The 22,761-nt window shown below is 45.0% G+C and overlaps 2 protein-coding genes across 5 annotated transcripts; one reads left to right on the top strand and one right to left on the bottom strand.

Annotated features, from left to right (window-relative positions):
* The first annotated feature begins 1,629 nt into the window (after positions 1-1,629).
* Positions 1,630-11,173, top strand: klhl36 (kelch-like family member 36). Of its 3 annotated transcripts, none has more exons than XM_072385370.1 (9): positions 1,630-1,900; positions 2,292-2,365; positions 2,714-2,908; positions 4,818-4,940; positions 7,082-7,303; positions 7,378-7,683; positions 8,827-9,054; positions 10,047-10,204; positions 10,544-11,173. In XM_072385370.1, the coding sequence occupies exons 2-9, from the start codon at positions 2,312-2,314 to the stop codon at positions 11,115-11,117; spliced, it is 1,860 nt and encodes a 619-aa protein (XP_072241471.1). In that variant the 5' UTR covers positions 1,630-1,900; positions 2,292-2,311; the 3' UTR covers positions 11,118-11,173. The 3 variants fall into 3 exon arrangements, with proteins under 3 accessions (XP_072241471.1, XP_072241470.1, XP_072241472.1); XM_072385369.1 differs by having other exon boundaries at positions 2,289-2,365; XM_072385371.1 differs by having other exon boundaries at positions 1,642-1,706; positions 2,289-2,365.
* LOC140306779 (aldo-keto reductase family 1 member B1) lies at positions 10,091-22,673 on the bottom strand. 2 transcript variants are annotated; one of them, XM_072385373.1, is made up of 11 exons: positions 22,490-22,673; positions 22,285-22,426; positions 21,079-21,255; positions 20,856-20,972; positions 19,473-19,550; positions 14,547-14,663; positions 13,547-13,659; positions 12,802-12,889; positions 12,648-12,731; positions 12,430-12,512; positions 10,091-12,350 (listed from the first exon to the last, which is right to left on the bottom strand). In XM_072385373.1, the coding sequence occupies exons 2-11, from the start codon at positions 22,372-22,374 to the stop codon at positions 12,317-12,319; spliced, it is 981 nt and encodes a 326-aa protein (XP_072241474.1). In that variant the 5' UTR covers positions 22,375-22,426; positions 22,490-22,673; the 3' UTR covers positions 10,091-12,316. The 2 variants fall into 2 exon arrangements, with proteins under 2 accessions (XP_072241474.1, XP_072241473.1); XM_072385372.1 differs by having other exon boundaries at positions 22,285-22,673.
* Positions 22,674-22,761: the final 88 nt, after the last annotated feature.

Raw genomic sequence — 22,761 nt, 5'->3', positions numbered from 1 at the left:
CACCGCAATTGCAGTAATTGAGCTTTGATAGTTTTATCAACACTTAATTTATATTCATAAGATCGGTTTATGACTGCAGTTATAAAAAAAAAGTCAAGCACGCGCCCACATGCACGACAAAGCACGCAGTTTTGGTCTTCTTTCAAATCTCATCAACAGGTACAGAAGTAGACAGACTTCTTGCAGACAAAATGCATTATTGAGTAGAGTCTGTAAGGGGGGGGGGGGGGGGGGGGGGCTGTATGTGAGCCATATAAAGGTCAGAAATCAGCAGAGAGGTCAAATCTCACTTCTTCACCAGCTTCACCAACACTAAGTTCTGGTTCTGCCCAGAGAGTCTGACCACAAACAGCCCAACATGAGCTCAGTGCTCCGGGTTGTCCCTGCTGAATCATTCTGCCACCTGCTGGTTAACAAATACCGTTTTATACGAGTATTTATGACTGTTGAACCAGCTATTCATATGTTTATAAAAGGAAAGAGTGATTACATCTATTTATGACGGTTATGATTAATAAAATCAAGATTCAAACTCCAGATATTAGACTCATATGAACACATGTTGAATAAAGAAGACTTTGGTGCTAAATTCTCTCCGATAATTGCTCCGTTTCACACAACTTTTTAATGCCCGTTTGGGAAATTTGCGTACTTTAGGTTTCTGTGTCAATAGTTGCATTTATCGGTTACTTTCAATAATTCATTAAAACATATCTATGCTTCCTCTACGTTTATATCATGCTATTTAACTGTTTTTATTCTCTATTGTCAATTATACAAAAACAAATCTTTTGATAATTCTCAGGAAATGCTGCAAAATCGTTGCATTTTACATATATATATATATATATATATATATATATATATATATATATATATATATATTTATACTTAAACTATTTCTTGACAACTTATTCTGTGCAGTTCTATTCCTTCCAGGTTCATTATCAACTCATTACCATTTCTAACGAAGTTGGATCATTTTAAAACCGTTGCTAACACTGCGTGTCTTGAATGAACTCCCAAACAGCTGATCTGATTGGTCCACTAATGACAACATCCGGTTTAAAGGTTTGACTTCAAATTAAAATGACCACAGAACCGGGTACAAGTGAAATTCTTAAAACTATTTCCCATTTAATAATTACTAATTATTATCACATCGTGAATACCGTTTCTATGCATTTCTACAGTGTCTTTATCGCTCCCGGTCGTCTTGCCGGATACGTTTTATTTCTTCATCCTATTCAAATGTTAGAAACGAATAAATAACCAAAATTAATAAAGAATGAGAGATAAAACGGGAACACCACAAAACAAACGGGTCGTGATTCCACGTAAAAATATAAAAAATGATGCACAACAAATCAAATGTAAGCTACATTGAAGTAAAACATACGGACATTGGATGGTTAATGAGATCAATACAGCGTTTTTTTTAATTATCATTATTTTTCTGAAACAGTTGGTATGAATCACCGATTTAGTTATTTTCTTTTGATAAAAAAAAGCCAAATTCAAGGCTCTGAAATAACAGGATTTGCTTATTTTTAAGTGTTTTGGTCATTATTAAAAAAAAATTTTTTCGCACATAGCTTTATTCTGAAAACCAAAACAGGAAGTGCACCTTAGCTTAGCAGGTAGCTAAGCTAGTTGTGTTTGTGCGACATGGTGTAGCTGTTTCTCCTAAAAACTACGTGTTACCGGTAATATGACTCCGAACAAAGACAATTAGCTAAAAGAGTAGCTTACAGGAAGCTGTGCGCTTTGGGTCGTCGTTGAAAAACGTTAAATTTGTATCATTTTTAGATAAAAATGCGCTCTGTGTCTCCGTGTTGTGCCGCTAAGCTGCAGTAATAAGAGAAGTTCATGTGAAACAGAGAAACCAGCTGCCCTGAAAGTAAGGACCGCTTCGTTTATGGAAGCATAGAAACTCCAGAAAGTGACGTATTTACCAACTGTTTAGCTTTTTGAGTTGTCCGTAATTTGGCTGACAAGATTTAGACCGGATGTTGGTCTGTTCTGTTGAGTTTTTATATTTATTGACCCTTCAGCTTTATGTCGTTTCCATTTATTGTTCAATAAAACATTTGGAGATGATTAGAAACTCCCCAAACAACGTAGTTAACTCCAAGATGAGCCACTCAAATGTATGTATTCTGTAAATTCAGGGAGTTTTAGGGCCAGAACTAATGATTAGATTCTTAGTTGATGAATCATTTGGTCTTTAAAGCACGAAGCTGAAGGTCATGTTGTCAGTTTTCTTTTCTTTTGGACTCTTCTTTCAGAAGATGCCTGCCTGAGGGACATAATGGACAAAGCGAGCCGGGTGTGCCGGCCCCAGAGGATCAGTGAATCATCCAAGGTCAGTGTGAGGACGCTTTATTAAAGCCCAAATCCAACAATATTCACTTTATTACAAAGAAAATCATCTAATACTTGCATTTGAATTTGAATTTGAATATTTTTCTGAAAAATTGTGATGTTTTAATCAAAATATTTGCAGCTTAATGGACTAGTTGTTGTTGCATATTGATTTTTTTTTTCTTTTTAGAAGAAGAATCTTTAGTTTCAATCTTTTTTCCACCTAAAATGAGTCTTAAGTGGCGTCTCCTGCAGGAATCCTCCAGACCTTTGTCCACCAAACTGATTAAAAACTGAAACAGAGATCAGCTCAAGTGTCTGGGTAGTAATTCTGCTTCATCTCAAGCAGGTTTTCCGCTGGGCGGAGCAGGCCGGGGAGGTGCTGCAGGGCCTCGATGAGCAGCGGCAGCACAGCCGGTTCTGTGATGTGACGCTGATGGCTGACGGCCAGCGAGTCCCGGCTCACCGCGCTCTGCTGGCCGTCTCCAGCTCTTATTTCCACGCTATGTTCACCTTGGGCATGAGGGAGGAGCACCAGCAGGAGGTGCGCAGGAGAACCCGACTGATGTCACTTTCTGTGTCCTTTCTTTCTTTACAAAGATACAAACTCATATTTTTAAGGGAATTAGGACTTTATATGATTTTGGTTGGTAATGAAGATCTAACAGGGTTGAAATTTCTCCTCTTTTCAGTCTAAAGAAGTAAATGTTTTTGTGGGATTTTGCAGACAGACTGTCGTTCTGCACTGGAACTTCAGTAAAATTATGTATAAAGCTTTAACTTTATGCTTTTAAATCCTCGTCAATGATTGAAGCATAAGGTTGATAATTATATTAGATATTTAGATGTTAGTTTTAGCTGTGAAATTATTCAGGCGAGTGCAGATGGATGGAGCCAAACTGGCAGCTGGTTCCACAGAGAGGGGCCTGATAACTGAAGGCTCTGCCTCCCATTCTGCTTTTAGGGGCCTGATAACTGAAGGCTCTGCCTCCCATTCTGCTTTTAGGGGCCTGATAACTGAAGGCTCTGCCTCCCGTTCTGCTTTTAGGGGCCTGATAACTGAAGGCTCTGCCTCCCATTCTGCTTTTAGGGGCCTGATAACTGAAGGCTCTGCCTCCCATTCTGCTTTTAGGGGCCTGATAACTGAAGGCTCTGCCTCCCATTCTGCTTTTAGGGGCCTGATAACTGAAGGCTCTGCCTCCCATTCTGCTTTTAGGGGCCTGATAACTGAAGGCTCTGCCTCCCATTCTGCTTTTAGGGGCCTGATAACTGAAGGCTCTGCCTCCCATTCTGCTTTTAGGGGCCTGATAACTGAAGGCTCTGCCTCCCATTCTGCTTTTAGGGGCCTGATAACTGAAGGCTCTGCCTCCCATTCTGCTTTTAGGGGCCTGATAACTGAAGGCTCTGCCTCCCATTCTGCTTTTAGGGGCCTGATAACTGAAGGCTCTGCCTCCCATTCTGCTTTTAGGGGCCTGATAACTGAAGGCTCTGCCTCCCATTCTGCTTTTAGGGGCCTGATAACTGAAGGCTCTGCCTCCCATTCTGCTTTTAGGGGCCTGATAACTGAAGGCTCTGCCTCCCATTCTGCTTTTAGGGGCCTGATAACTGAAGGCTCTGCCTCCCATTCTGCTTTTAGGGGCCTGATAACTGAAGGCTCTGCCTCCCATTCTGCTTTTAGGGGCCTGATAACTGAAGGCTCTGCCTCCCATTCTGCTTTTAGGGGCCTGATAACTGAAGGCTCTGCCTCCCGTTCTGCTTTTAGGGGCCTGATAACTGAAGGCTCTGCCTCCCATTCTGCTTTTAGGGGCCTGATAACTGAAGGCTCTGCCTCCCATTCTGCTTTTAGGGGCCTGATAACTGAAGGCTCTGCCTCCCATTCTGCTTTTAGGGGCCTGATAACTGAAGGCTCTGCCTCCCATTCTGCTTTTAGGGGCCTGATAACTGAAGGCTCTGCCTCCCATTCTGCTTTTAGGGGCCTGATAACTGAAGGCTCTGCCTCCCATTCTGCTTTTAGAAACTCTGGGAACCACAAGGAAACCTGCAGCCTGAGAGCAAAGTGCTCTGTTGGGGAAATATCCAACTGTGAGATCTTTAAGATATGATGGAGCTCGGTCATTAAGAGCTTTATATGTGAGGAGAAGAAGCTTAAATTCTATTCTGAATCTAACAGGGAGCCAATGAAGAGAAGCTAAAACTGGAGAAACATGATCTCTGCTGTTAGATCTCATCAGAACTCTGGCTGCAGGGTTTTGGATCAGCTGGAGGCTTTTCAGAGAATCTGTGGGACAGAACAATAATAAGGAATTACAGTAGTTCAGTCCTGAAGGAACAGATGCATGGAGCAGTTTCTCTGAGACAGGATGTTCCTGATTTATTACGAAGGTAAAAGAAGGCAGAAACCTGTTCCTGGTTCCTGGATGGAGTGCACACCTTATTCTCTCCATCCTGTGCAGGTGGAGCTGGTCGGGATGTCCCACATCGGCCTGAAGGCTGTGGTGGACTTCCTGTACAGTGGGGAGCTGTCGCTGGACGGAGGAAACATTGACTACGTGCTGGAGGCTGCACACCTGCTGCAGGTAAGGAGCTGGAGCAGCTCTGATTCCACTAAATGAACTGATCAGAGGCTGCTCTGCTGCGGCTGAAGTTGCAGATCCAAAGAAAGTCTGAGAGTGAGGAGAAGCTGTTTGTATTTAAGCTGTAGAGAGGTCCTGTGTAAAGGGAAATGACTGCAGCGGGTCGTCTGTTTGTGGCACAGCTGAGAAGATATAAAGAGGGAAATATCAGACAAAGAGAGACAAACGTTTAGAAACAGCCATTTTTAAGCTGTTGTTTTCAGATGTGAACAAAACACAACTTGGTAAAGCATAAGAACTAAATTAATCCACAGATAATAATCCTTTCTGTGCATAGTGTTGGAAAAGTTGGTTTTAAAATACATTTTCATGGTAATAAACGCTGCAAATATCACAGCTGCAGCATGCAGTAGATATTTAAAGACGTTTATTATGGTAATAACACATTTAAAGTGTATTAAAAAGCAGTGTTAATGAAACTGTTGGAACTCAAACTGATCAAAGTTGGTACATGGAGTTGTTTATTGATCGAATAAATGGTTTTAACTGTTGTTTTAGTTATTTTTCTTTCAAAAATTAAAATCCTTCCCACATCTCAAAGTTAAACGTTCCCTTTGATTATTCTTATTTATCTTTTCTGTGACCATGTTAAGTTTAGGTTCCAGTCGACTAAATGATCAAGATATAATCAGCAAATTGCTGTATTCTGGTATCAATAAGCTGAAAAAGTGTAATGCTTCTTTTTTTATATCGGTCATCGGGGACATTTATCTGGTTTTATCTGCATGATTCTGCTTGTAAAGGTGTTTTTATGCTGTTTAAGTCTGAATTCTTCCTGCATCTGTGAATGTGAAAGTCTGCATTACTGTCGTTTCCTCACAGAAAGCAACATAACTGACTCTGATAGATGCAAAACTGTAATATATATCTATATAAACGGTGATATGAGCTCTTTCTATGATTCAGAATACTGTCGTTTCACCTGTTTCATCACAGAAAAGCAACATAACTGACTCTGATAGATGCAAAACTATAATATATATCTATATAAACTGTGATATGAGCTCTTTTATGATTCAGAATACTGTCGTTTCACCTGTTTCATCACAGAAAAACAACATAACTGACTCTGATAGATGCAAAACTATAATATATATCTATATAAACTGTGATATGAGCTCTTTCTATGGTTCAGAATACTGTCGTTTCACCTGTTTCATCACAGAAAAGCAACATAACTGACTCTGATAGATGCAAAACTATAATATATATCTATATAAACTGTCATATGAGCTCTTTCTATGGTTCAGAATACTGTCGTTTCACCTGTTTCATCACAGAAAAACAACATAACTGACTCTGATAGATGCTAAACTGTAATATATATCTATATAAACTGTGATATGAGCTCTTTTATGATTCAGAATACTGTCGTTTCACCTGTTTCCTCACAGAAAAGCAACATAACTGACTCTGATAGATGCAAAACTGTAATATATATCTATATAAACGGTGATATGAGCTCTTTCTATGATTCAGAATACTGTCGTTTCACCTGTTTCATCACAGAAAAACAACATAACTGACTCTGATAGATGCTAAACTGTAATATATATCTATATAAACTGTGATATGAGCTCTTTTATGATTCAGAATACTGTCGTTTCACCTGTTTCATCACAGAAAAACAACATAACTGACTCTGATAGATGCTAAACTGTAATATATATCTATATAAACTGTCATATGAGCTCTTCTATGATTCAGAATACTGTCGTTTCACCTGTTTCATCACAGAAAAGCAACATAACTGACTCTGATAGATGCTAAACTGTAATATATATCTATATAAACTGTGATATGAGCTCTTTCTATGATTCAGAATACTGTCGTTTCACCTGTTTCCTCACAGAAAAGCAACATAACTGACTCTGATAGATGCAAAACTATAATATATATCTATATAAACTGAGATATGAGCTCTTCTATGATTCAGAATACTGTCGTTTCACCTGTTTCATCACAGAAAAACGACATAACTGACTCTGATAGATGCAAAACTGTAATATATATCTATATAAACGGTCATCTGAGCTCTTCTATGATTCAGAAACTGAGAGCTGTGGAAACTTGGTGTTACTCAGGTGTGGCGGGTGGTGGATTTCTGCTGCCAGTACCTGGAGAAGGAGGTGAGTGAAGACAACTACCTGTACCTGCAGGAGCTGGCTCAGCTCTACAGTCTGGAGCGACTCGACAGCTTCATCGACCGCTTCATCCTCGCACGCTTCGCCACGCTGTCGTTCACGCCGGACTTCCTTCGGAACGTTTCTCTACCCAAGCTCACCTCATACCTCTGCAGCGGCCAGGTAAAGCAACGCCTTTAACGCCCTGAGAGGGACGGTGCCTTGTTGCTGGGTGATGTCAGAGCTCTCCTCATCAGGTGCAGCATGACGGCGAGCCGGCTCTCCTGCAGGCCGCCCTGCAGTGGCTCAGCCAGAGCCCGGAGCGCCCCGCCAGCGCCGGGCAGCTGCTCTCCCACATCCGGTTCCCGCTGATGCCGGTGGAGGATCTCCTGAGCCGAGTGCTGCCCGTGGTGCGAGCTCTGCTGCCTGAGGAGGCGCGCTGCGAGGCCTTGGTGGAGGAGGCGTTGGGGTACCACGCCAGGCCGAGCGCTCAGCCGCTGCTGCAAACCGGGCGGACGGTTCTGAGGGGAGGAGTCGAGCAGCTGCTGCTCATTGGAGGAGAGGTGCTCCATACTGTTACTTTAGATATGAAGAAGTGCAGTTACTGTAGCTTTAAAGAACTGGACCTGTGACCTGTGACCTGTGACCTTAAAGAAAAAACACGTGTGCCTTGCTGCCATGACACTTTCAGACTAAAAGAATAAGATGAAATAGCCTGACTTCCCTCTAACAACAGACTGAAACGACTCGTCACAAAGAGAAACTCACTCTGTTCTCTGGACCTGTGACCTGTGACCTATGACCTTAAAGAAAAAACACATGTGCCTTGCTGCCATGACACTTTCAGACTGAAAGAATAAGATGAAATAGCCTGACTTCCCTCTAACAGCAGACTGAAACTCACTCTGTTCTCCACCCTTTGCTTTGGAGGAGAGGTGCTCCATACTGTTACTTTAGATATGAAGACAAGTGCAGTTACTGTAGCTTTAAAGAACTGGACCTGTGACCTGTGACCTGTGACCTTAAAGAAAAAACACGTGCCTTGCTGCCATGACACAAAAGAATAAGATGAAATAGCGCGACTTCCCTTTAACAGCAGACTGAAACTCACTCTGTTCTCCACCCTTTGCTTTGGAGGAGAGGTGCTCCATACTGTTACTTTAGATATGAAGACAAGTGCAGTTACTGTAGCTTTAAAGAACTGGACCTGTGACCTATGACCTGTGACCTATGACCTTAAAGAAAAAACACATGTGCCTTGCTGCCATGACACTTTCAGACTAAAAGAATAAGATGAAATAGCCTGACTTCCCTCTAACAACAGACTGAAACGACTCGTCACAAAGAGAAACTCACTCTGTTCTCTGGACCTGTGACCTGTGACCTGTGACCTGTGACCTTAAAGAAAAAACACGTGTTCCTTGCTGCCATGACACTCTGAGGGGAGGAGTCGAGCAGCTGCTGCTCATTGGAGGAGAGGTGCTCCATACTGTTACTTTAGATATGAAGAAGTGCAGTTACTGTAGCTTTAAAGAACTGGACCTGTGACCTATGACCTGTGACCTATGACCTGTGACCTATGACTTGTTAAAACACGTGCCTTGCTGCCATGACACTTTCAGACTGAAAGAATAAGATGAAATAGCCTGACTTCCCTCTAACAGCAGCCTGAAACCCACTCTGTTCTCCACCCTTTGCCTTTGGAGGTGTATGAACGCGGAGAGGAGCTGAGCGCCAACGTCTGCCGGCTGGACAGCGAGACGGGAAGCTGGGAGGTGGAGACCGAGCTGCCGGCCAAGCGGAGCCACCACTGCCTGGCGGTCTTGGGGGGCTTCATCTTCACAGCTGGCGGCAGCTCGTCCCGGGACAACGGGGGAGACGCTGCTTGTAATTTGCTTTACAGATACGACCCACGGCACAACCAGTGGACCAAGGTAGAGAAAAGCCCCTCAGCTGCCATTAGTCAGTATTTAGCTGTTTCCCTCCATGCTTGCTTGGCTCTTCTTGGCCCTTCTTGGCCCTTCTTGGCCCTTCTTGGCTCTTCTTGGCCCTTCTTGGCTCTTCTTCTTGGCTCTCTTCTTGGCCCTTCTTGGCCCTTCTTGGCCCTTCTTGGCTCTTCTTCTTGGCTCTTCTTGGCCCTTCTTGGCTCTCTTCTTGGCCCTTCTTGGCCCTTCTTGGCTCTTCTTGGCTCTTCTTGGCTCTTCTTCTTGGCTCTTCTTGGCTCTTCTTGGCTCTTCTTGGCTCTTCTTCTTGGCCCTTCTTCTTGGCCCTTCTTCTTGGCTCTTCTTCTTGGCTCTTCTTGGCCCTTCTTGGCTCTCTTCTTGGCCCTTCTTGGCCCTTCTTGGCTCTCTTCTTGGCTCTTCTTGGCGCTCTTCTTGGCTCTTCTTGGCTCTTCTTGGCTCTTCTTCTTGGCCCTTCTTGGCTCTTCTTGGTCCTTCTTGGCTCTTCTTGGCTCTTCTTCTTGGCCCTTCTTGGCCCTTCTTGGCTCTTCTTCTTGGCTCTTCTTCTTGGCCCTTCTTGGCTCTTCTTCTTGGCCCTTCTTGGCTCTTCTTGGCCCTTCTTGGCTCCTCTTGGTCCTTCTTGGCTCTTCTTGGCTCTTCTTCTTGGCTCTTCTTGGCCCTTCTTGGCTCTTCTTGGCCCTTCTTGGCTCTTCTTGGCCCTTCTTGGCTCCTCTTGGTCCTTCTTGGCTCTTCTTGGCTCTTCTTCTTGGCTCTTCTTGGCCCTTCTTGGCCCTTCTTGGCTCTTCTTGGCCCTTCTTGGCCCTTCTTGGCTCTTCTTGGCTCTTCTTGGCTCTTCTTATCTCTTCTTGGCTCTTCTTGGCTCTTCTTCTTGTCCCTTCTTGGCCCTCTTCTCGGCCCTTCTTGGCCCTTCTTGGCTCTTCTTGGCCCTTCTTGGCCCGACCCGTAACGCTGTGATGTCTCCACAGGGCGCTCCAATGAACCAGCGCAGGGTTGACTTCTATCTGGGCGCAGTGGGAGACTGTCTGATTGCTGTTGGAGGGAGGAATGACACCGGAGCCTTGTCCTCTGTGGAGGTTTACTATCCTGCTGAGGACTGCTGGTCCTACGTTGCAGAACTACCGAGGTGTAGCATCACTTCTGCTGCTGTTTGATCTCGCACGGCTTCTATTATTCTAATAACTGTTATTATAATGTAGTGGTATGATTGCCACCTTCCATGTGGGAGATCTGGGTTCAAATCCCCTGCATGAAAGGTATTACCTCCAGTAGGGGTCCTTAGGCAAGACCCCCTTTACCCTACCTGCCTACCTGTAAATCACTTTGGATAAAAGCTTCTGTTAAATGCATAAACATAACAAATCATATGTGCAAGAAGCTTCAAAGCTTTTCTTTCTTTCTGTCACACCCCAGAAATACTGAGAGTCCCTGCTTTAGAAGTTCATCATCATCGTGTCTTTTGCAGGTTCACTTACGGCCACGCTGGGACGGTCCACCGTGGCGTCGTCTACATCTCCGGTGGTCACGACTACCAGATCGGCCCGTACCGCAGAGACGTTCTGAGCTACGCTCCGTCGCGGGACGCCGATGTGTGGGTGGAGCGCCAGGCCATGTCCCTGGCCCGGGGCTGGCACTGCATGGCCTCCCTCTCTCACCTCATCTACGCCATCGGAGGCAGCGACGACCATGCGGACACCACGGAGCGCTTTGACATCCTGCAGGTGGAGTCCTACGACCCGCGCGGCGGCCAGTGGACCCGAGTGGCCCCCCTGCTTCTGCCCAACAGCGAGGCAGGGTTGGCGGTCTGGGCAGGGAGGGTCTACGTTCTCGGGGGCTACAGCTGGGAGAGCATGGCGTTCTCCAGAGTCACTCAGGTGTACGACCCCGACAAAGGCTCGTGGTCCAGAGGGCCTGACCTGCCCAAACGCATCGCCGGGGCATCAGCATGCGTCTGTACGGTAAAGCCCTCAACGCCATCCGCCTCGCCAGAGAGAAGCAAAATGGGGCGAGGGGTGAGAGGAAGGTCGCAGCCCACGTAACGGCGTGGGAGGAGGCCTTTGGCCTGACTCTGGTTTCATCTCAGACAGATGCAGCATCTTAGTGAGAGAAGAAGAGCAGGAGCGGCGCCGGATCCAGAACTTCATCATTAGCTGGACTTCCTGCAGTTACTGTAGAGTTTTACTGTGTTGGAAACTAAAAGTATGCCTTAACATTCTGGTTCTGGCAGGTCCAGCAGAACCTCTCCCAGGCCCGGGAGACGGCTCCAGTGAACACTGTCAGATAGACTGGGTGCCTGGCCTTTAGCAGAGTTAACAGTTCTAATTTTATTTCTAATAGGCTTCAACTTTACATCCTGTTAAATCCTGGTGTTTATACCTAAAATTCACATTTTATGATGACATTTCTCATGGATGCATTCAGTGCAGGACAAATGGATCTCAGATGGTTGCCCTTGGCTACAAAACCAGCTCAAATTGAATAGTTCTGCCTCTGAGACGAAGGCATTTGATCACATGACAGGCTGCAGTTACACGAGCAAGATGCTAAATATGTTTGCAGATGACTCAAAATGTGCAAATAAAAGCAGGGATTTCATAAATGTAGCCTTCATGCCAACAGATTCTAACATTACATCAAAACAGGTCGACTGTCATGTTGTAGCAGGTGAATCCCAGCATCAGGGTTCAGTATGTTGGTCTTCCTGCAGCCAACGGCACCTTAAATCCGCGAAGGTCTTGCTTTGGCTCTAAGTTGAGTGTTACCATGGTGACGGATGGCTGAACAGGTTCAGTGGGCTCAAATTTATAGATGAAAGCATCATTTTTCACCTGAAAAGACACAGAAAACTGCTACAAACTGACATACAACAAGTAAAATGGGACGAAAACACTCGAAGCAAAATGGGCAACAACATTCACAGGAGATGCAGGAACAGGCTCTTTTATATGACTCTGCTTAGTTGTTTTATGCTTGAAAGATGAGTTTCTCTGTCAGTGACATCGTTGCCACTGACTCCGATCAACACACATTTGATTGAATTATTTATTTTGTGTATATTTCGGCTGTGTGGACAGATTGGATCTGCAGAATAAACAGCTTTGTCTGATAAAACCTCTCGTAGTTATGTCCTCGATGCTTTAAATGTTTGCAGCGATATTCAGGGTATTAACAGTTATTCGTAGGAAACGATGTGCTGAGTTTCAGATGATCCTGTGTGCCGTCTTCTCTCCAGTCTGGCTCAAACAAAGGGGTAGTATGGGTGAGATTTGACCCTGAAAAATACAACAACAGTTTGATAACGGCAGAGCTGTGCAATGGACAGTCGCTACAACACCTGAGACTGTGACTTACTCATCTATTAAGCAGGCCCTCCAGCCCCGGTCCAGGCCCCTCAGGGCCGTCATGTCCTCCTCAGTCAGGCTGAAGTCAAAGATCTGTTCTCACACACATCAACAGCAGAGTTTAGAGGCAGCTTTTGGCCCATATTAACATGGCTAACTCCGTGCTAAATGAGGCAAACTCTTCATTGGTCTATGGAGAAAACATGCTCTGATATTTGGTGTTTTTACCTTGGTATTTTCAAGGATGTGATGAGACTTTTCGCTCTTCGGGATGACGACAATCCCCTGCTGCACATGATACCTGAGCAGAACCTGGGAAAACAGTGCTGTTACAGAACAAAAACGCAGGCTTATACAGTGCAGCACAGTAACTGTAGCTGACCTGCGCAGGGCTACGCTTGTGCTTCCTGCCGATATCAGCAACAACAGGGTCCTGCAGGATCTTATGTGGATCAGCATCGGCTGTTAACCTAAAAAGATCCAGAGTCCGTTAGTTCTCTGAGATTAGAATTAGCAAGAGATTACTGAACAGATACCGCAGCGGTGCAAAGTGGCTCCGAACAGTTAGAGAGTTACAGCAAGGAGCAGAAACCAACCTAAAAAGACTAATCAGTGTGAAAGAGATGCAAGATGAACACAAAACATCTGCGAAATGATGAAAAAGATGCAAAAAAACAGCACGAAAGGTGAAATTATCACAAATAAATGCAAAAAATCTGCAAAGAGACATAAAAAAAGACAAGGACCAGAAAGTCAAACACGCCACAAAAGGGGAAGAAGTGCCTCAGAACTACTGCAAAGAGTCACAACAAGATGCAAAGCAACCTTCAGCATAAAGATGTGCAAAAAACAACCAGAAAGAGGCGCAAAACGTTTGCAGAATAACCCGTTTAAAAGAGGACTGATGTAAAATAAGGGAGAAGGGTGCAGAAGAAGGGTTTTCTGCTAAATAAAGTCACATTAAATATAAATACATTCATATAAAAAAGGAAAAGCTGTGTATAATAAAAGTCTGTTGTGTTTTACCTTTTCTGTTTCCCTTAGATTTTAGGCGATGGATTAACGCTACAGCCTGTCAGATAGTTCTGTTTTTAGTGTGTTTCAGTGCTGCTGCATCTGTATCTTACATGTCTGCAGGTCTCCCAGGTGAACCAAGGGGGCTGTGGGCTGTCAGGATGATGTTCTTGGACTTACAAAACTCGATCATGTCTGCCTGGACCATGTAGGGGTGGAGCTCCACCTGTGGGAGACACAACAGTTAGCATTTAGCTGAACTGCTTTATTCTGGTGTAATAATTATTTACAGGTCATTATACAACATTTGGCCTGAGGAGCTAGAGACAAAGTGTCTAAATTAGCTTAATTAGCTAAATTAGCTGAGGTTAGCAGCTACTCTGAAGAAGCTCAAGTATAATCACTCCAGTTTAGCCATGCTGTTCTTATGAAGTTATTAAAAACATGTTTATTCTACACGAATGACTGCATCACTGGACCCGAAGAGAAGTCCAGTCTGAAGTCTGATGGCACCACTATTATTGGTTCAGATTACAAGAGGAAGTCGAGCATCTTAAAGAGCACAGAGCGCCTGCTGCTGAATGTCAGCAAAACCAAGGAGCTGCTTGTTTGTTCAAAAAAGGAGAAAATTACACCGTTTTCCACACTTTTGGAACTGAGATGAAGCAGGTGAACAGTGAAGAAACCTAAAAAACATCTAAAGTCTACAGAGGAGTGAAAGCGAGCATCCTAACTGGAAATATCAAACTTCTATTGGTTGTGAGAGATCCAGGTGATTAAAACCCCTCAAAAGACCGTCGACTCCTGTCTTCTGAGTATTAGTGACATCAGACAGGTGTCACATGGCCTAATAAATGATGATTAACCACTAATTTACTTTCCACAGGTTTGACCCACGGATTCATCCTCCAAACTCCTCCGTTTCTTTCTTTAACGCTTCTTCAATTTATCTTCTCTCTTCTATCAGTTAAATACCATCTCTGGCTTCTACACAAGCCCAGAGAAGCCAGAAAAAAATGCTGCATTTTCTAAGTCTGAGCAATGTTCTTTTGAACAGGCGATTAAAAAAAGAAAATGTCTCCTGGAACATGGAATAATATTGATATTAAGCACCTGGTTAACAGCGGGGGGAACCCTGCACAGAGCAAGGAGTCTCTCCAGCTGCAGGATGCTGAAGTTAGACACACCGATGCTCTTCACCTTCCCCGAGGCTTGCAGGGCCTCCATCCCCTAAAAGGCAACAACAGTGACGGTCAGCTGCAGTACATTCTTATCTTTAACCAAACGGCAGAGGGATATGGAGTAAAGTTTTTGTATTCTCTAAAGCTTTTTGTCTTTGTTTCTATTTCAACACAGATTCAGGTTATTTGGGTCGTTCCTTTGCAGGGGATGAACTACAAAAACCTGGGGAAGAACTACAAAAACCTGGGGAAGAACTACAAAAACCTGGGGAGGAACTACAGAAACCTGGGGAGGAACTACAAAAACCTGGGGAGGAACTACAGAAACCTGGGGAGGAACTACAAAAACCTGGGGAGGAACTACAGAAACCTGGGGAGGAACTACAGAAACCTGGGGAGGAACTACTAAAGCCTGGGGAGGAACTACAAAAACCTGGGGAGGAACTACTAAAACCTGGGGAGGAACTACTAAAACCTGGGGAGGAAATACAGAAACCTGGGGGGGAACTACTAAAGCCTGGGGAGGAACTACTAAAGCCTGGGGAGGAACTACAGAAACCTGGGGAGGAACTACAGAAACCTGGGGAGGAACTACTAAAACCTGGGGAGAAACTACTAAAGCCTGGGGAGGAACTACTAAAGCCTGGGGAGGAACTACAGAAACCTGGGGAGGAACTACTAAAACCTGGGGAGGAACTACTAAAGCCTGGGGAGGAACTACAGAAACCTGGGGAGGAACTACAAAAACCTGGGGAGGAACTACAGAAACCTGGGGAGGAACTACAGAAACCTGGGGAGGAACTACTAAAGCCTGGGGAGGAACTACTAAAACCTGGGGAGGAACTACTAAAACCTGGGGAGGAACTACAGAAACCTGGGGAGGAACTACAGAAACCTGGGGAGGAACTACAAAAGCCTGGGGAAGAACTACTAAAACCTGTGGAGGAACTACAGAAACCTGGGGAGGAACTACTAAAGCCTGGGGAGGAACTACTAAAACCTGGGGAGGAACTACTAAAACCTGGGGAGGAACTACTAAAACCTGGGGAGGAACTACAGAAACCTGGGGAGGAACTACAAAAGCCTGGGGAAGAACTACTAAAACCTGGGGAGGAACTACAGAAACCTGGGGAGGAACTACTAAAGCCTGGGGAGGAACTACTAAAACCTGGGGAGGAACTACTAAAACCTGGGGAGGAACTACAGAAACCTGGGGAGGAACTACAAAAACCTGGGGAGGAACTACTAAAGCCTGGGGAGGAACTACAGAAACCTGGGGAGGAACTACTAAAGCCTGGGGAGGAACTACAAAAACCTGGGGAGGAACTACAGAAACCTGGGGAGGAACTACTAAAACCTGGGGAGGAAATACAGAAACCTGGGGAGGAACTACTAAAGCCTGGGGAGGAACTACTAAAACCTGGGGAGGAACTACTAAAACCTGGGGAGGAACTACAGAAACCTGGGGAGGAACTACTAAAGCCTGGGGAGGAACTACAGAAACCTGGGGAGGAACTACTAAAACCTGGGGAGGAACTACAAAAACCTGGGGAGGAACTACAAAAACCTGGGGAGGAACTACAAAAACCTGGGGAGGAACTACAGAAACCTGGGGAGGAACTACAGAAACCTGGGGAGGAACTACAAAAACCTGGGGAGGAACTACAGAAACCTGGGGAGGAACTACTAAAGCCTGGGGAGGAACTACAAAAACCTGGGGAGGAACTACAGAAACCTGGGGAGGAACTACTAAAGCCTGGGGAGGAACTACAGAAACCTGGGGAGGAACTACTAAAACCTGGGGAGGAACTACTAAAGCCTGGGGAGGAACTACAGAAACCTGGGGAGGAACTACAGAAACCTGGGGAGGAACTACTAAAACCTGGGGAGGAACTACAAAACCCTGGGGAGGAACTACAGAAACCTGGGGAGGAACTACAGAAACCTGGGGAGGAACTACAGAAACCTGGGGAGGAACTACAAAAACCTGGGGAGGAACTACAAAAACCTGGGGAGGAACTACTAAAGCCTGGGGAGGAACTACTAAAGCCTGGGGAGGAACTACAGAAACCTGGGGAGGAACTACTAAAGCCTGGGGTGGAACTACTAAAACCTGGGGAGGAACTACAGAAACCTGGGGAGGAACTACTAAAGCCTGGGGAGGAACTACTAAAACCTGGGGAGGAACTACAAAAGCCTGGGGAGGAACTACAAAAGCCTGGGGAGGAACTACAAAAACCTGGGGAGGAACTACAGAAACCTGGGGAGGAACTACTAAAACCTGGGGAGGAACTACATAAACCTGGGGAGGAACTACAAAAACCTGGGGAGGAACTACAAAAACCTGGGGAGGAACTACTAAAACCTGGGGAGGAACTACAGAAACCTGGGGAGGAACTACTAAAGCCTGGGGAGGAACTACAAAAACCTGGGGAGGAACTACAGAAACCTGGAGAGGAACTACAGAAACCTGGGGAGGAACTACAGAAACCTGGGGAGGAACTACTAAAACCTGGGGAGGAACTACTAAAGCCTGGGGAGGAACTACTAAAGCCTGGGGAGGAACTACAGAAACCTGGGGAGGAACTACTAAAACCTGGGGAGGAACTACTAAAGCCTGGGGAGGAACTACTAAAACCTGGGGAGGAACTACTAAAGCCTGGGGAGGAACTACTAAAGCCTGGGGAGGAACTACAGAAACCTGGGGAGGAACTACAGAAACCTGGGGAGGAACTACAGAAACCTAGGGAGGAACTACTAAAGCCTGGGGAGGAACTACTAAAACCTGGGGAGGAACTACAGAAACCTGGGGAGGAACTACAAAAACCTGGGGAGGAACTACAGAAACCTGGGGAGGAACTACAGAAACCTGGGGAGGAACTACAGAAACCTAGGGAGGAACTACTAAAGCCTGGGGAGGAACTACAGAAACCTGGGGAGGAACTACAGAAACCTGGGGAGGAACTACAGAAACCTAGGGAGGAACTACTAAACCCTGGGGAGGAACTACTAAACCCTGGGGAGGAACTACAGAAACCTGGGGAGGAACTACAGAAACCTGGGGAGGAACTACTAAAGCCTGGGGAGGAACTACTAAAACCTGGGGAGGAACTACTAAAACCTGGGGAGGAACTACTAAAACCTGGGGAGGAACTACTAAAGCCTGGGGAGGAACTACAGAAACCTGGGGAGGAACTACTAAAGCCTGGGGAGGAACTACTAAAACCTGGGGAGGAACTACTAAAACCTGGGGAGGAACTACTAAACCCTGGGGAGGATCTACTAAAGCCTGGGGAGGAACTACTAAAGCCTGGGGAGGAACTACTAAAGCCTGGGGAGGATCTACTAAAGCCTGGGGAGGAACTACAAAAACCTGGGGAGGAACTACAAAAACCTGGGGAGGAACTACAAAAACCTGGGGAGGAACTACAGAAACCTGGGGAGGAACTACTAAAACCTGGGGAGGAAATACTAAAACCTGGGGAGGAACTACAGAAACCTGGGGAGGAACTACTAAAGCCTGGGGAAGAACTACTAAAGCCTGGGGAAGAACTACTAAAGCCTGGGGAGGAACTACTAAAGCCTGGGGAGGAACTACTAAAGCCTGGGGAGGAACTACAGAAACCTGGGGAGGAACTACTAAAACCTGGGGAGGAACTAGAAAAACCTGGGGAGGAACTAGAAAAACCTGGGGAAGAACTACTAAACCCTGGGGAGGAACTACTAAAGCCTGGGGAAGAACTACTAAAGCCTGGGGAGGAACTACTAAAGCCTGGGGAGGAACTACAGAAACCTGGGGAGGAACTACTAAAACCTGGGGAGGAACTACTAAAGCCTGGGGAGGAACTACTAAAACCTGGGGAGGAACTACTAAAACCTGGGGAGGAACTACAGAAACCTGGGGAGGAACTACTAAAGCCTGGGGAGGAACTACTAAAACCTGGGGAGGAACTACTAAAACCTGGGGAGGAACTACAGAAACCTGGGGAGGAACTACAGAAACCTGGGGAGGAACTACTAAAGCCTGGGGAGGAACTACTAAAGCCTGGGGAGGAACTACAAAAACCTGGGGAGGAACTACTAAAGCCTGGGGAGGAACTACTAAAGCCTGGGGAGGAACTACTAAAACCTGGGGAGGAACTACTAAAACCTGGGGAGGAACTACAGAAACCTGGGGAGGAACTACTGAAACCTGGGGAGGAACTACTAAAGCCTGGGGAGGAACTACAGAAACCTGGGGAGGAACTACTGAAACCTGGGGAGGAACTACTAAAGCCTGGGGAGGAACTACAGAAACCTGGGGAGGAACTACTAAAGCCTGGGGAGGAACTACAGAAACCTGGGGAGGAACTACAGAAACCTGGGGAGGAACTACTAAAGCCTGGGGAGGAACTACAGAAACCTGGGGAGGAACTACTAAAGCCTGGGGAGGAACTACAGAAACCTGGGGAGGAACTACAGAAACCTGGGGAGGAACTACTAAAGCCTGGGGAGGAACTACAGAAACCTGGGGAGGAACTACTAAAGCCTGGGGAGGAACTACAGAAACCTGGGGAGGAAGATTGAAAGGAAACAATGATATGAATGGTATTATATGGAAATATACAGCATATGGAGCTCTGCAGTGAGAAAACTAAATATCTATGAAGGTAAGTGAACTCGTCAAAGGTTATTTCAGCATTCCCATTTTCACGATTTAACTTTTTAATTAATTCCAGTTTTGAAAGAATCTTTGAGTTTAAACATTTTCCAGACCGTTGGTCCATCTGAAGTTCAGTCACAGTTAATGATTATATTTAACTTAATGTCATTCAGTAAAGAGATGCTGTGAAAACAGGCAGACTTCATGTGTCTTTACCCTCCACACGTCGACATAATCTATGTCAGAGGTCAGAACCACTCCGTCCTTTGTTGGGAAAAGCTCGTCTCCGATTTTCTGCAGAAAAAGCAAACAAACAATGCATCAAGTGACTGTTCTTCAAAGTTTAGAAAGATGTTCATCTTTCAAGGATCATTTGTAAATTTAGAAAACCTACGAATCAAGGAGATTAGAAATTAAACTGTTTTAATTTCAGTTTCTGTTTCTGTATTTATCAGACGCTTTTATCCAACTTACAAATGAAGATATAACAGCTATATAAAAAGCTAACAATAAGCTAACAAAAAGCTAACAATAAGCTAACAATAAGCTAACGATAAGCTAACGATAAGCTAACGATAAGCTAACGATAAGCTAACAAAAAGCTAACAATAAGCTACATAGAAGGAACCCAGGAGTCCGACTCTGTCAGAGGGGACAGAGTAGAGATAGGGTGCAGGCATAGAAGGAAGTGCAGAAAGATAAAGTGCAGAGATAGAGGGGGGAGGGAAGTACAAGGTAAGTGCTGGGATAGGAGATGCTCTCTGAAGAGCTGGGTTTTCAGGAGCTTCTTGAAGATAGACAGGGACGCCCCTGTTCTGGTAGCGCTCGGTAGGTCCTTCCACCATCGTGGGACGACACATGAACAGAGTTTGGATTGTCTTAGGCGTGGTGTAGGAGCTGCTAGACGACAATCCTGGGACCAACCGAGGGACCCAGTTGGGACAGAAGCCTTTGCAAGAGCATTCAAGTAGATGGAGCCGTTCCATTAAGCTCTTTGTAGCTAACATCAGGGACTTGGATCTGATGCAGGCGGCTAAGGGCAGCCAGAGGAGCTCAATGAACAGAGGGGGGGCGTGTTCTTTTAGGCTGAATTTAAAAGGAATACATTTCGGAACGATAACCAGCTAACACTGTTGTTGAAAATGGCTTTAGCTGCTATAAACCACTCTGACTAGTTCTCAACCGCCATCTTTCCTGCAGAGACCAGACTGCAGCTGACGCAAGCTTCCACGAAAACATCATACATGGCTGTTTTTCTCTTGGCTTCATGTCATACAAAAACTATTAAAATATTCTCTTTTGCAGAAAGCAGACTTTAGCTGCTATAAACTAAGTCGCTCTGACTAGAAAGCAGACTGTAGTCAGCATGGTCTGAGACCAGAGAGCTCTCCAAGCTCAGCACCAACCAAAACGAAGCTGAAACCTTAACAGACAGCTTCAGAGCATCTTTAACTGTCTCCAATGAAGCCCATCAGAGTCTAAATCTGCCTCTTCTGAGTAAGAAGCTTGATAGATTTACCCTTGATAGCGCTAACACTGATAATAGAGAATAAAGGCAGTACTGGGAGAAGTAATGCAATAATTATTCAGATACTGAACCTTTAAGCCAACAGGGAAATGCACGAGGTAAAGGTCCAGGTAGTCCAGCTGGAGATCTTTCAAGGACTTATTGAGGCACAGAGGGATGTCTTCAGGGGCATGATGGGTTTCACACAGCTTCGAAGGTAGAAAACAACAAATTATCTACGGTTTATGGTGGCAGGCGGTTTATTAAGCATAAAAGTGGGACTTCAAATACGTTTTTAACATCTTTCAACCTCACCTTGCTGACGATGAACATGTCTTCGCGCCGGATGATGTTTTGCTGCATCTTGGAGCGCAGAGCCTTCCCAACCTGCACCTCGTTGCTGTAGCTGTAGGCGGTGTCTATGTGGCGGTATCCAGCCGCAATGGCGGTCTCCACCGCCCCCTGGATTGAGGTCGGTGACAGCTCCTCGGGCTGCGAGAAGGAGAACAGTTTAGAGGAAATAAAGAGTAGCTGTCATGTGAGTCTTTGGAGAATTGGCTTCAGTAAATCAAAGGTGGAATCAGACTGAGGAGCTCAGTTTCATAACAACAATCTTTATCTGATGAGTTTGCTTCTCATCATGACCTTTATTATAACCCATTTGGGCCTCCAGCTGGACGACTCCACCCTGCCCCTCCACCCAGGAGGTAAATACGTTGGATGGAGTCAGAAATCGCTGTAGTTTAGCTTCTTGGTTGGGCTTCAAAAACGTAAACTGGTTTAAAACTGGTTTAAAATCCAAAACTACTGGTTTAGGGTTAGAAAACAACATGGTTGGAGCTAAAATCCATTATTTGTACTGCTCCACCTCTCCTTAATAAATGCTGTTTAACTTCACAGGTGAAATATTCTTGAAGATAATCACACTGTAGATCATTATCTCAAGACTCAGTCACTGTTTGGAGGAGAACAATCTAACTTCTGACTTAGATTTGTTCTTTAACTCCCAAATTAAACAGGTCCACAGGAGTCCCTTCTTTTACTTATGATTAAAGTCAGAATATTATCTAATCCAAGACTGAACAAAACAAAAATGCATCAATTACACGGAAAAAGGTGGAATTAATTGTCTGTATACTTTTGCTTATTGTTCTTCTTACTTAACTATTCACAGGAACCTCTGACCTTTGACCCAGGAGTGCCCAACTCTCACAAATGAATAATAATAATCTTGATAAATGTTTCTACACAGGTACGCTCCTATGCAAGTTGCAGTAAGCATTTGATGATCTTCTCATCTTAATTCCTATAAATTTCAAACTATTCCTCCAGGTTAGCATGTGGAGAAGGAAGTAATTCAGTCTCTAGAGTCGCCAAAGCATCAAAGTTCAGGTTATAGCGCTTCATTTAAAGGTTTTAAAGGAGAGAATAACACTTCAAACAGTAATAAAGCAAGAAAAAAACTGAAAAATGACAGCTGGATAAGCAGGACTCTTCAGTAAAGTGCAGATATGTGGATACCTTCCATGTCCCCAGACCTAGAAGTGGCATACGTGCACCATCATTCAGCTCAACGTGCACGGCCACCTGTGCGTCCTCCTCTGAGTTCATTTTGCCACATCAGGAAAGAAACAGCAGAAGAAGAAGCGCAGCTTTCCTCTTCCTCTTTTCCCTGCTGTTTCTGCTGTGTCAACGTCTTTCCTTCTTCTCTGCTGACTCTTCTCACTCTGAAGGGTTTCTGTTTCCCTCCACCTCTGTTTTTAATCCAAGTTCCTTCTTCTCTGCTGACTCTTCTCACTCTGAAGGGTTTCTGTTTCCCTCCACCTCTGTTTTTAATCCAAGTTCCTTCTTCTTTCTCACCCACGAGTTAATCATTGGACAGTGTTCAAAGTACTTCACCTCTGTGAAGTATTTATGCCTAAATACTGAGTGAGTATGGGCATGTTGCAAAGGTCACTTTCTCACATTGAGAGTTCTGCGCACACACATGCACTCACA

The sequence above is a fragment of the Leuresthes tenuis genome, unplaced genomic scaffold (assembly GCF_036924035.1).
Source record: "Leuresthes tenuis unplaced genomic scaffold, fLeuTen1.0.hap1 SCAF_5, whole genome shotgun sequence".
NCBI classification, from domain to species: Eukaryota; Metazoa; Chordata; class Actinopteri; order Atheriniformes; family Atherinopsidae; genus Leuresthes; species Leuresthes tenuis.
Note: the sequence above shows the minus strand (reverse complement) of the source record. Positions and strands in the feature narration are given on the sequence as shown.